Source organism: Euphorbia lathyris, chromosome 7 (genome assembly GCF_963576675.1).
Source record: "Euphorbia lathyris chromosome 7, ddEupLath1.1, whole genome shotgun sequence".
Classification (NCBI taxonomy): Eukaryota; Viridiplantae; Streptophyta; class Magnoliopsida; order Malpighiales; family Euphorbiaceae; genus Euphorbia; species Euphorbia lathyris.
The window spans coordinates 40034178-40046731 of NC_088916.1; the positions used below are offsets into that span (position 1 = coordinate 40034178).

General features: G+C 34.7%; 1 protein-coding gene across 1 annotated transcript; it reads left to right on the plus strand.

Annotated features, from left to right (window-relative positions):
- Window positions 1–912: 912 nt before the first annotated feature.
- On the plus strand, window positions 913–3520 carry LOC136235888 (pentatricopeptide repeat-containing protein At1g09900). Its single transcript, XM_066025969.1, has 2 exons — window positions 913–1067; window positions 1466–3520. The coding sequence occupies exon 2, from the start codon at window positions 1629–1631 to the stop codon at window positions 3417–3419; it is 1791 nt and encodes a 596-aa protein (XP_065882041.1). The 5' UTR covers window positions 913–1067; window positions 1466–1628; the 3' UTR covers window positions 3420–3520.
- The last annotated feature ends 9034 nt before the right edge of the window (window positions 3521–12554 follow it).

Consider the following 12554-nt stretch of genomic DNA (forward strand, 5'->3'; position numbering starts at 1 on the left):
GACTCCTAGTGCACTTTCTAAAAATAATATAAATAATTGACTCTTAGTGATTTAAGAGTGACTAAGACATATCATCTCCAACAATACTTTTTATATTCACTCTTTATTTATTATTTTATTATTAAAATTATTAATTGTTGTAATATTTACCAATAGTGTGAGGAGAGTGACTCCTTAATAATAAATTATTAATAAAAAACGAATTAAGAGGCACAAAGAGATGGGGAGAGGCTCTCTATTAATAGAGAGGATGGAAAGACTCTTACGTGGCGTTTGGTATTCTATTGGGATAAGGATAAGGATAAAAATTGGGATAAAGATAAGGATAAATGATTGGGATAGGGATAAAAATATGTAGTCGAGAATTGTTATTCAATGTTTGGTACGTGACATAGGGATAAGGATAAAATAATACATTTTACTATTTTAACCTTATTTAAACTATATAACATTAATTTGAGGGATAAGATGGACTTTTTCATCCTATTAAAATCGCAGAAGCTTATCTCACCTCCTTATACCACCCCCTCTTAGGTATAGGATTTGAGGGATAAGAGGCTTATCTCTCATCTGTCTCGCTCTCCTATCTCCCAAACAAACATGGATAATTTATCTCGTGTTTTTTATCCCTATCCCACCTCCTATATCCTTTCTAACAAACACCCCGTTAGTGATTTGAGGAGCCACTGAAAAACTGTTAGAGTTAAATTTTTATTCTCTCCTTAAATTTTAACTTGAGAACCAAGTTAAAAGGTTGTTGCAGATGCTCTTAGTATCAATGTGAATACTACTGATCCACGTAGAGACACGGGCACAGCCACTTTCCACTTCTATCCTTATCAATCTACGGGGTTTTAGTGCCTAAAACGGTGCAGTATTGTCGAAACCCTAAACTTTTTTTAGGATAAAAAAAAAATGCCGGCCGCCCTCTCTCCGTTTTTCCTTATCCTTTCATCTGGCATTTGGTCATCAAGGACTTCTCAGTTCTCATTGTGCATCTTCCCCACCTGAAGATTTTCTTTCAAAGACTTCTTGTGATTGTTCAACTCTCGACCGCCACGCGGAAGGTAGAGCCTCATCACACTTGGTGTTTGTCTATCTGATGCTATATATCTCATAACGTTTCTTATATTCATAATAATTAGGTTGTAATTCCTTCAGCCAAAGTAATGCTGTATTTATACATTCGATATTGAGGGATTATAGAATATAATTAACTCGCAGGGTTTTTGTGCACACTGTGATTGTTTTTCTTTCTTCTGTTGTATGCACTTTGCTGAGATTTTTGGGATTTTGTGGTGGTAGTTTGATTATCTGTGTCAAATTTTCAGTGTGAAACAGTTGCTTGCAATTTGACTGCTTTTTTCATGTCAAATTTGAATCTATCCTCACAAGAAGAACCTTCGCAGTTTATTCTAAATCACTGTTTTGCTTGCTAATGATCTCTGTTGTACCTATCATGCAGCTTGATTCAGCTGGTCCAGTCTTGACTCTCGTCCCAACGCCTTCCAGCTACTTGCAAAGCACCTCTCCAGCGGCTTCAATGGAGCTGAATCAATCTATTTGTAATGTGCTGGGAATGAATTAATACTTGAATTTTGCCTTTGGTTATTTAAACAGCAGAAGTTATGGATTTAATAGTACATTCCAATCATACCTATGAAGGGTTCTGCTTATTTCATCACTTCTGTAAAGAAAATAATAGAAGCAGCAGCAGTCTTATTGGAGTGAGGGTTAGTGCTAAAGTTGGTTCAAGGGTGAATAGACATATTAGAAAGTTGAGATGGAGTGGGGTTTTTGCTGTCTCTGAAGTCGAAGCATTTCATTCAAATGGTAAAGTTCGAAATTTTAATAAGCTGCCGAATGGACATATTGGAAAGGGACATGTTACTTCAAGCCCCATGCATTCTTTTCCAAACCTTGACGAAAGTGAGAGTAATAATCATCTTCGTAAATTGGTTAGGAATGGGGAGTTAGAGGAGGGTTTTAGGTTTCTTGAGAGCATGGTTTATCGTGGGGATATTCCCGATATAATACCCTGCACTAGTTTGATCCGTGGATTTTGTAAGATTGGAAACACCAGAAAGGCAACTCGGATAATGGAGGTAATAGAGGATTCTGGAGCTGTTCCTGATGTCATTACTTATAATGTATTGATTAGTGGGTATTGCAGGGCAGGGGAAATTGAGAAAGCCTTGAGAGTCTTGGATCGAATGAGTGTTGCTCCTGATGTTGTTACATATAATACAATTCTGCGAACTTTATGTGATAGTGGGAAATTGAAGCAAGCAATGGAAGTTCTTAATTGGCAATTGCAGAAGGAGTGTTATCCTGATGTGATCACATATACAATATTGATTGAGGCAACTTGTAGGGAAGGGGGAGTTGGACAGGCCATGAAGCTCCTAGATGAGATGCGGAGTAGGGGTTGCAAACCAGATGTAGTAACATATAATGTTCTTGTCAATGGGATATGCAAGGAAGGGAGGCTGGATGAAGCAATAAAGTTCTTAAACAGCATGCCATCATATGGATGCCAACCTAATGTTATTACTCATAATATCATTTTGCGTAGCATGTGCAGCACTGGCAGGTGGATGGATGCAGAGAAGCTACTAGCTGAAATGGTTGGTAAAGGTTGTTCACCTAGTGTTGTTACTTTCAATATATTGATCAATTTTTTATGCCGCAAGGGTTTAATAGGTCGAGCAATTGACATGTTGGAGAAGATGCCTAAGCATGGATGCACACCAAATTCTTTAAGTTACAACCCATTGCTCCATGGTTTTTGCAAAGAAAAGAAAATGGAAAGAGCAATTGAGTATTTAGAGAAAATGGTTTCTAGGGGTTGTTATCCTGATATTGTGACCTACAATACTTTACTCACAGCATTATGCAAAGATGGAAATGTTGATGCTGCAGTTGAGATACTTAATCAGCTAAGTAGCAAAGGGTGCTCACCTGTGTTGATTACTTACAATACTGTGATTGATGGGCTTTCCAAGGTGGGGAAAACAGATGAAGCTGTAAAACTTTTGGATGAGATGCGGGCAAAAGGTCTCAAGCCTGATATAATCACCTATTCTTCACTTATTGGTGGGCTTAGCAGAGAAGGGAAGGTCGATGAAGCGATTATGTTTTTTCATGATTTGCGAAGTCTGGGGGTCAAACCCAATGCTATCACCTACAATTCTATTATGTTGGGACTTTGTAAGGCTCGACAAACTGAGCGTGCGATTGACTTCTTGGCTTATATGGTATCGAGGGGGTGTAAACCCACAGAAGTTTCTTATACTATCCTCATTGAAGGCATAGCTTTTGAAGGTTTAGCTAAGGAGGCTTTAGATTTACTGAATGAGCTGTGCTTAAGAGGGGTAGTAAAGAAAAGCTCGGCAGAGCAGGTAGCAGTCAGGATGTAGCTTGAACTGCCATTAATGATTTTTGTAAGATCCTCAGTTTACTAGTTTTGATTTCATATCTTCCAAATGAACAAAATCCAAGAGTTGAGTTTTGGTAGATACATGATACTTGCCATGAATATACGTAGTAGGAGCTTCTCTCGTTCTAGATATAAATACTCATCCTAGTTTGCTTTCATCTGTTGCCTTGCCATATTAAGCACTATTTTCCCCCTTCAGAATAATAAGATCATCTCAAACTGCTTGCTGTAATCAGAAATTAGTATATAGAATCAATTATTTGACTTTTTTTTTTGTTTTTTTAATCTCCATCCTTTTTTAATGGAACCTAAAATGGTTGGTTTTGTGCTGGATGATATATCTGGTTTCAGCTACATTCTTCACCTGTAAAATTATTCCCTCTACCATGTGTAAATAATATATGCTGTTGGTGCTATCAACAATTCATGGCCAAAGAAAATCATAAAGTAACTCTTCAACTTATTTTTGTATGAATACATTTTGTCCATTCGGTTAAAATTATTTCTTAGAGCAACTCTAATGGATATAATTTGCTTCTTACTTTTGACAAATTGGTAACCAGCCTTTCTTTTCCATTTATTTTTGTAATTCACTTTTTAAATTGTAACTGTTTTTTTTTTTATATCATAGAGTTTATGTAGATCGTATTTTATTTCAATTTTTTTTTAAAGTATCTTAACGTATTTTATCTCAAATAAAAGGTTATTATTTATTTATCTCATGTATAATTTAATAAGGGTAAATAATTTATCATTCCCTATCTTTTTACGTAACACACTGTTTAGTTTCTCTATTTTAAAAAACACATTATAAGGTTTTTATAGTCAATATTAACCTTTTGGTCATTCTGTCTATTTTCTTTTTTAGATTTTTAACCGAATATATCTTAACTTTTAGGACAGTTACAGTAGAATATAAAATGATCATGTACTCTGTTATTTTCTATTTGTTTGTTTATACCAAATATAACGGTTAAAATTCTAAAAAAAAATAGACAGAATGACCAAATGGTTAATATCGATAAAACATGAAGATTTTAGAATCTATTTTTCAAAATAGAGGAACTAAACATTGTGTTAGGTAAAAAGTGTGGGATTAATAAATTATTTATCCATTTAATAATAATTAGTTACTTATTTACTATGAAGCACAGACTCTTCTATGGGGTCGGAGTGGCGGTGTCCGACTCGCCGGACACGGGGACTCGCCGGGGACACGGCCGGATTCGCGTCCGACACGGCAATATCGTGTCCCTGTGTTTTTTTTTTTTTTCAAATCGGACACGGCAGGGACACGGGATGATACGGCGGGACACGGTATGTACACAAACCTATTTCCCCTTTCTCTGAGTCGCGAATCCTCTTCTTCTACTGCGATTCCTTCTTCTTCTTACTCTGCAGTCTCTTCCTCTTTGCGATTCCTTCTCTTCTTTTCCGTTGTACGATTCTTAGTCTCTTCCTCCTGCTCTTCATCTCTGGTGCGATTCCTTCTCTTCAGGATTCTTTGGTGCAATTCCTTCACGCTAAGCTCTCTCTCCTATTTTCTTCCCAGTTATTATCTGGTGTGATTTTTCCTTGCTGTTCTATAGGTATTGTAGAAATAACTGGGTTGTTCCGTAGGCTATTTAGAAATAAGGGCTTCATTTCCCTAGAAATAATTGGGTTGTGTAGGTTGTGTGCTTAGTGGGTTATGTAATAATTGGGTGACATAAATGGGTTATTAGGTTATGATTAGGTAGAAATAATTGTAATATTTATTTAAATGTTATTTATGTTTTTTCTTATGTATTTTTATATGTAAATATATATAATTAATTATACAAAAAATTTACCTTGTCCCGCCGCACCCGTGTCTCATATTTTTCAAAAATGCTGTTTGCCGCACCCGCACCCGCACCCGTGTCCGTGCTTCATAGCTTATTTATTTTATTTTTTTTTGAAGAAATTTACTTATTTAATTTTATTGAAATAATAATAATACATATTGGATAAATATTTTTTTGGTATTAATAATTAGTATTGAATTAATTATATTGTTGGGTAAAAATTATTAATTGTATGTTAATTGAGTAAATATAAAATGTTTTATGATAAATGAGGTCTATTAAAAAATTGAAATAACAAGATGTTCTAGTAGTATGTGATTTTAGAGTATTATTTTTGATGATGTGGATGTAGAAAGTAACCAATTTTGTTATTTTGCATTAGAGGTGTTCTTAAAGGCTTATGGTCCGTACTTGACCAAATAGGACTATTGACCCTAATTTTTAACATGTTTTGTTAATTATTTGAATTCTCTTAAATTTAAAATTATATTTATTTTAGATATATTTATCATCAAATCGGCACATAATGCGAGTCCATATCTAGTAAAGACCTGCATTTTGTGTGAGTATATAATATTCTGCTAAATATTCAATTTAAAGCATATTATTAAAATTGAAACATATATTTAATAATTATTAAAATTCATTTATTTTATTTATTTACCTTATAGGTACGAGGAGATGTAATTAATATTTATAAAAATTTAAATAAAATATTGATAAGTAAAGAAAAAACTCCTAATACAGTATGTAAAAAATAAAGATCAAAAGCAAAATGAAATTTATAGCATTGTCTTGCGATTTAAAAAAAATGGATTTTTCTTACAAAAACGTTACCAAAGAATGACATTAACCTGTGAAACATTAGTGAATGAATTGCATATCATAAAATGAATGGCAAACAATGCATTTGCACTACTTTAAAAGTTCATAATAAATATCTGTACAGTTACGGTTTCAACACCCAATCTTTTCAATTTTCATACTTATGTTTAAATGCTACCAATTGTCGAATACAGAGAAACCAAATATTGTGTCTAGCTAGTTGCTTTGCAGAGAATAAAGTCTATGACCTTATTTCGCTAATATAGCATCTCTGTTATTCTAACAAAATTAACATATCATATTAATTTTTTTTTTATAACTTCACAAATAATTACTTTATAAATAATTTATTTTAATTATAAATATTATCACAAAAATACTTTAATTTGATTTATTAAAAAAAACAATGGTACCAAAAAGTGACAACATTACTTAAAATTTTTAAACATCCACCATCACTTCAATAGATAACACATCTTTGAGGTTGTCAAACTATTGTCACATCAAACATTCAATCAAACCCCTTTATTTGGAGATTCTCTTACATTAACTTGACTGATTAACTTTTTGTTAGCTAATTTGACTAGTTGTTTGTGTAAACATGTTTGGTAAATTTTGCCTGATTGCTAAATTTTAGAAAACTTGGAATCACAAACATAAAATAGGAACGTGATTAATCACTGTCCTTAAGGAAATATTAGCCTCCACTATCAATTGCTATTGAGTTTCTGACTAAGTTTGCTCTAGGATTTCCCTAACATGAAATTAATGATAGCAATTTCATTAATTTCCCTATGGACGTATTTGAATAATTAAAACAGTAAGTGAAAAGACATGAAGGATTGAGAATATTTATAACCAAAAAGTTGGTTGTCAAAACAATTATAAAACTGTTTATTCTTATCCAAAATACAGATGTCTCCAGACAATATAAAATACAGATTTCCTTCTTATTCTTTCCATGTGGAATTCCCACAACACCAATATTAAAGACTAATATCCAACAATCCCCACTCAGTCTTTACGTATTGGTGTTTAAACAAATCTCATTAGAGTTATGCATAAATATCGGTATCTTGCGATTTGGACCTCCACTTAGTGTAATTCTTCAAGGAAAAACGAAATTAATGGCGGCTTGCTGCTTTTGAGCCATGATCCCTTTTGTTATACCGGAAGTATCACACACATAACTTCTATATAAATGTACATTCATAGCAATGGTAGCACTATTATGGCCATGCGCTCATCCTAGACTTCATGGACATGTATAAAAGTAGACCACACTTTCATTAAGAGCGGCAACACTCCTTATGTCCATATAGGTGAAGTTCAAATACAACACATGAAGCTTCATTAAGAGTCTAATTTATTATTACGGTTAGTATATCAATCAGTTATCAACAACTTGTTTTTACCGCATTGAACCTTTACATAATGATAATACTATACACATGTTGGGATTCTGTTGTTGCTAATGTAATCACAGAGGTCTTAAACCAATCTCTTTGGACATTTTAGATACTATGTCCATTGGAAGTCCTTTTGTGAAAGGATCTGCCAAATTATTACAAGACTTAACATATACAACAATTATAATCGATTCCGTCCGATATTAACTGTCGTACATACGAATGTCTTAAACTAATATGTCTATACTTTTCATTATATATCTTGTTATAAGCTCTAGACAAAGTAGCTTCACAATCGCAGTTCAAAGAAATGGCTGACATCGGTTGTGGCCACAACTTAATATCTAATAACATATTCCTCAGTCATTCAGCTTCTTTTCCTGCTGCTGCTAAGGCCAAAAATTCAGCCTCCATTGTGGAATGAGTAATACAAGTTTGTTTCTTTGAAGCCCAAGAAACAGCTCCTCCGCCAAGCATAAAAACCACTTGTGGACTTACTATCACCGATACTATTTCTCCAACTAGCATTTGAATAACCCTCAAGAACCGCCGAAAATTTATTATAATATAATCCAAGGTTTTTGGTTCTCTTTAAGTAAACTAAAACCCTACCAATTGCTTTCCAATGTTCATGACTCGGATTACTCGTAAATCTAGAAAGTTTACAAACATCAAATGCAATATCTGGTCTAGTACTATGTGATGCATACATCATACTTCCTATCACACTTGCATACTCAAGTTGAGCAACACCTCTTCCTTCATTTTTACTAAGTTTACAAGATGAATCATAAGGGGGGTTAGCCTTTTTAAACTTTAAGCGCTCAAATTTATTAAGCACTTTTTCAATATAATGAGATTGACTCAACGCAAAACCCCCACTATATTTTATAGCCTTGATACCTAAGACATTTAAATCTTTCATTTTAAAACATGAAGTCAATAGTTCTTAGTCTCATCAATTCCTTTCATATTGGTTCCAAAGATTAACATGTCATCAACATATAAACATATGATGACACCGTAATCATTTGTAAACTTAGAGTAAATGCACCTATCTGCTGAGTTATAAGTAAAACCATGTGACAAAATAACAGAATCAAATTTTTCGTGCCATTGTTTAGGCGTTCGTTTTAATCCATACAAGGATTTAACCAATTTGCAAACTTTATTTTCATTTCCAGGGAGAACAAAACCCTCAGGTTGTTTCATGTACACTTCTTCTTCTAAATCCCCATTTAGAAAAGCCATTTTCACATCCATTTGATGTATATATAGACAAAAATAGAAGCTAAAGCCATAAGTACTCTAATGGATGTAATTCTAACCACATGTGCATAAGTGTCAAAATAATCCACCCCTTCTTTTTGAGTGAAGCCTTGTGCAACCAATCTAGCTTTGAAATAATTTATAGATCCATTTGTATTATATTTAATCCTAAATACCTATTTGCATCCAACAGTTTTGGACCTCAGAGGCAAGTCTGTAATATACCAAGTATTGTTTGATATCAATGAATCCATTTCATCATTGATTGCCTCTTTCCAAAAAGCTGAATTTCTAGAAGCCATTGCTTCTTGAAAAAAATTCGAATAATTTTCTACAGTAAGTATAATGGGTATTTTATTACTAACCTCGTTTCTATTTCCTTCCACAAGAAAGAGAAATAGCTTGAGAATTAATAAAATCTGGACCTAAATTCTTATCTTTTCTAGCTCTTTCACTTCTTCTAGGTTCATTAGAAGAATCAGATACAACTCTTTTCCCATTTGAGTTTGAAGAAATTTGTGGTGCTATTGAGGTTTCTATTCCTGTAGAATCCCCACGAAATTTATTTTCAAAGAATTCAGCATCCCGTGATTCCACTATAACATTAGAATCCAAATCCAAAAACCTATATTCTTTTGAATTTTCAGCATAGCCCACAAAAACACTTTTCAAAGCCCTTGGTCCTAACTTAGTTTTCTTAGGATCTGGAACCTTGTAATATGCAAGACAACCCCACACCTTAAAGTAACTAATATTAGGTTTCCTTCCCTTCCAAATTTCATAAGGTGAAACTTTAAATTTCTTAGAAGGTACTCTATTGTGTATACAGGCTTGATCACATGCACCTTAATGAGCATGTAGAATTTGCTCATTCACTGTTAGATCTAGGCTTATTAGAATCCTAAGGTGGAGATTCAAAGCATCCTTAGGTTTAGATTCTAATAAGTCTATATCTAACGGTGAATGGGCAAATTCACTTGCTCATTAAGGTGCATGTAAAAATTCCTGATTGTGTATATGACATGCGGTTAGCAAAGCTTCTCCCCACTAATTAAGTGGCAAATTTGCATTAACAAGCATTACATTTAGCATATCCCCTAAAACACAATTTTTCCTTTCAGCCACTCTATTTTGTTGAGGCCTATAAGGAGCACTAACCTGATGTATAATTCCATTAGATTCACAAAAAAAAAAAAAAAAATTCTATAGGAAAATACTCTCCACCTCTATCACTACGTAAAATTTTAATTTTCTTATTCTTTTGTGTCTCTACCATGGCTTTATAACATTTAAACATTTCAAATGCTTGGTATTTTATTTTCATCAAATAAACATAAGTAAAACGAGAACTATCATCAATGAAAGTTATGAAATACCTATTACCTCCTCTAGTTAAATTTCCATTAAATTCACAAATATCAGAATGAATAAGTTCTAATATTTTTATACTTCTTTCAATTTTAGAAAATGGTTTCCTTTTCATTTTTGCTTGAACACTTACCTAATATCTATCTTCATGATCATTACCATAAGATATCATTCCATTTTTAGACATATACTTCATGGTTCTATAATTGGTGTGTGCTAAACGATTATGCCACAAATGAAAAGAAGTACATTCAATTGCATGCACAAGAAAATAAGCAGAATTTTCAACTTTATTAATAGACAATTTGATCATTCCATCACAAATATAACCTTTCCCAACAAATGCTCCAGCCTTAGACATAATTACTTTATCAGATTCTATTACAATCTTTAACCCCTGCTTACATAACATAAAACCAGAAACTAGACTAAGATTAAGTGGTGGAAATTGCAAGGGGAGAATCAACAAAAATTTGTGGATGAGATGACCAAAAAAGATATTTGGACTTGCAATATGGATTCAGATATAGATTCGATATGGAATAAGATGGAGCATAGTATAAGGGAAGTAGCGAAGGAAGTTCTAGGGGAATCTAAAGGTAGCATGCCACCGGGTAAGGACACATCTTGGTGGACAGAAGAAGTACGACAAGCAGTAAGAGGGAGAGAGAATCCTATAAACTATTGGGGAAATGTAGGAGTGACGAGAACTATGAAAAATACAAAGAGGCTAAAGGGGAAGTAAAGAAGGTCATACGAGATGCTAGAGCAAAGGTGAATCGGGATCTGTATACAAGATTGGATACGAAAGAAGGGGAAAGAGACATATATAGAATTGCTCGGATGAGAGATAGGAAGACGCGAGATCTCGAAAAAGTTAAATGTGTGAAGGATGTGGACCAGAAAGTCCTAGTTGGAGATAAGGATATCAAGGAACGATGGAGGTCCTATTTTGATGACTTATTTAATGGAGATCGCCAACAAGATGTTGGAGATATAAGTATCCATCACGATATGATAAATCATGAATGCCTGCGGAGAATTCAAAAGGGTGAAGTCAAAATGGCATTAAGTAAGATGAAGTTGAAGAAAGCAGTAGGACCTGATGGCATCCCTATTGAGATTTGGAGATGTTTGGGAGAAAGAGGAATCGAATGGTTGACGACGTTCTTCAACAAAATTTGGAGAAACAATAAGATGCCATCAGAATGGAGGAAAAGTACCTTAATCCCTTTGTATAAGAACAAAGGCGATGTCCAAGATTGTGCCAACTATCGGGGAATCAAATTAATGAGTCACACTATGAAACTTTGGGAGCGAGTGATTGAACAAAGGCTAAGGAGGACGGTGAAGATCTCGGAAAACCAGTTTGGCTTTATGCCGGGAAGATCAACTATGGAAGCCATCCATCTAATGAGACAATTAATGGAGCACTATCGAAATAAGAAGAAAGACTTGCATATGGTTTTCATTGACTTGGAGAAAGCATATGATAAGGTACCAAAGGAAGTACTTTGGTGGGCCTTGATAAGGAAAGGCATTTCGCGGAAATATATTGACATCATAAAGGACATGTATGAGGGAGTATGCACGAGTGTACGTACTAGTGTTGGGAAGACTGAAGAGTTTCCTATTACGATTGGAGTGCATCAAGGTTCCGCACTAAGCCCATTTCTTTTTGCCATCGTTATGGATGAACTAACAAGTTCACTTCAAGATGGTATACCATGGTGCATGTTGTTTGCAGATGATATTGTGTTGGTTGATGAGACGAAAGAAGGAGTGGAGATGAAGTTGGAACTATGGAGGCAAACTCTAGAATCTAGAGGCTTTAAGTTGAGTCAAAATAAGATAGAATATTTGGAGTGTAAGTTTAGCGGCCGTAGGAGTAGGGAGGCAGGGACAATCACCCTAGATGGGAGAGTTGTTCAGGCCTCGGATTGCTTCCGGTATTTAGGATCTATTATCCAAACGGATGGAGAAGTAGATGGAGATGTTGCTGATAGGATTAAAGCTGGTTGGTCGAAGTGGAAGAGTGCTACGGGTTTCCTTTGTGATCCCGGCATGCCTAATAGATTGAAGGGAAAATTCTACCGGACGGCAATTAGACCAGCATTGTTATATGGTACGGAGTGTTGGGCAGTGAAACACTGCCACATCCATAAGATGTCGGTGGCGGAGATGCGTATGTTGAGATGGATGTGTGGTCACACGAGACCGGGTGCGTAATGAAATAATTAGGACAAAAGTAGGGGTCACATCTATTGAGAATAAAATGAGAGAAAACCGACTAAGGTGGTTTGGCCATGTGAGACGTAGAGCGCTTGATGCGCCGGTTAGGAGAACCGAAGAGTGGCAAAGGGATGTAGTGGTGAGGGGTAGGGGAAGACCTAAGCAAACTTGGAGGAGGGTGATCGA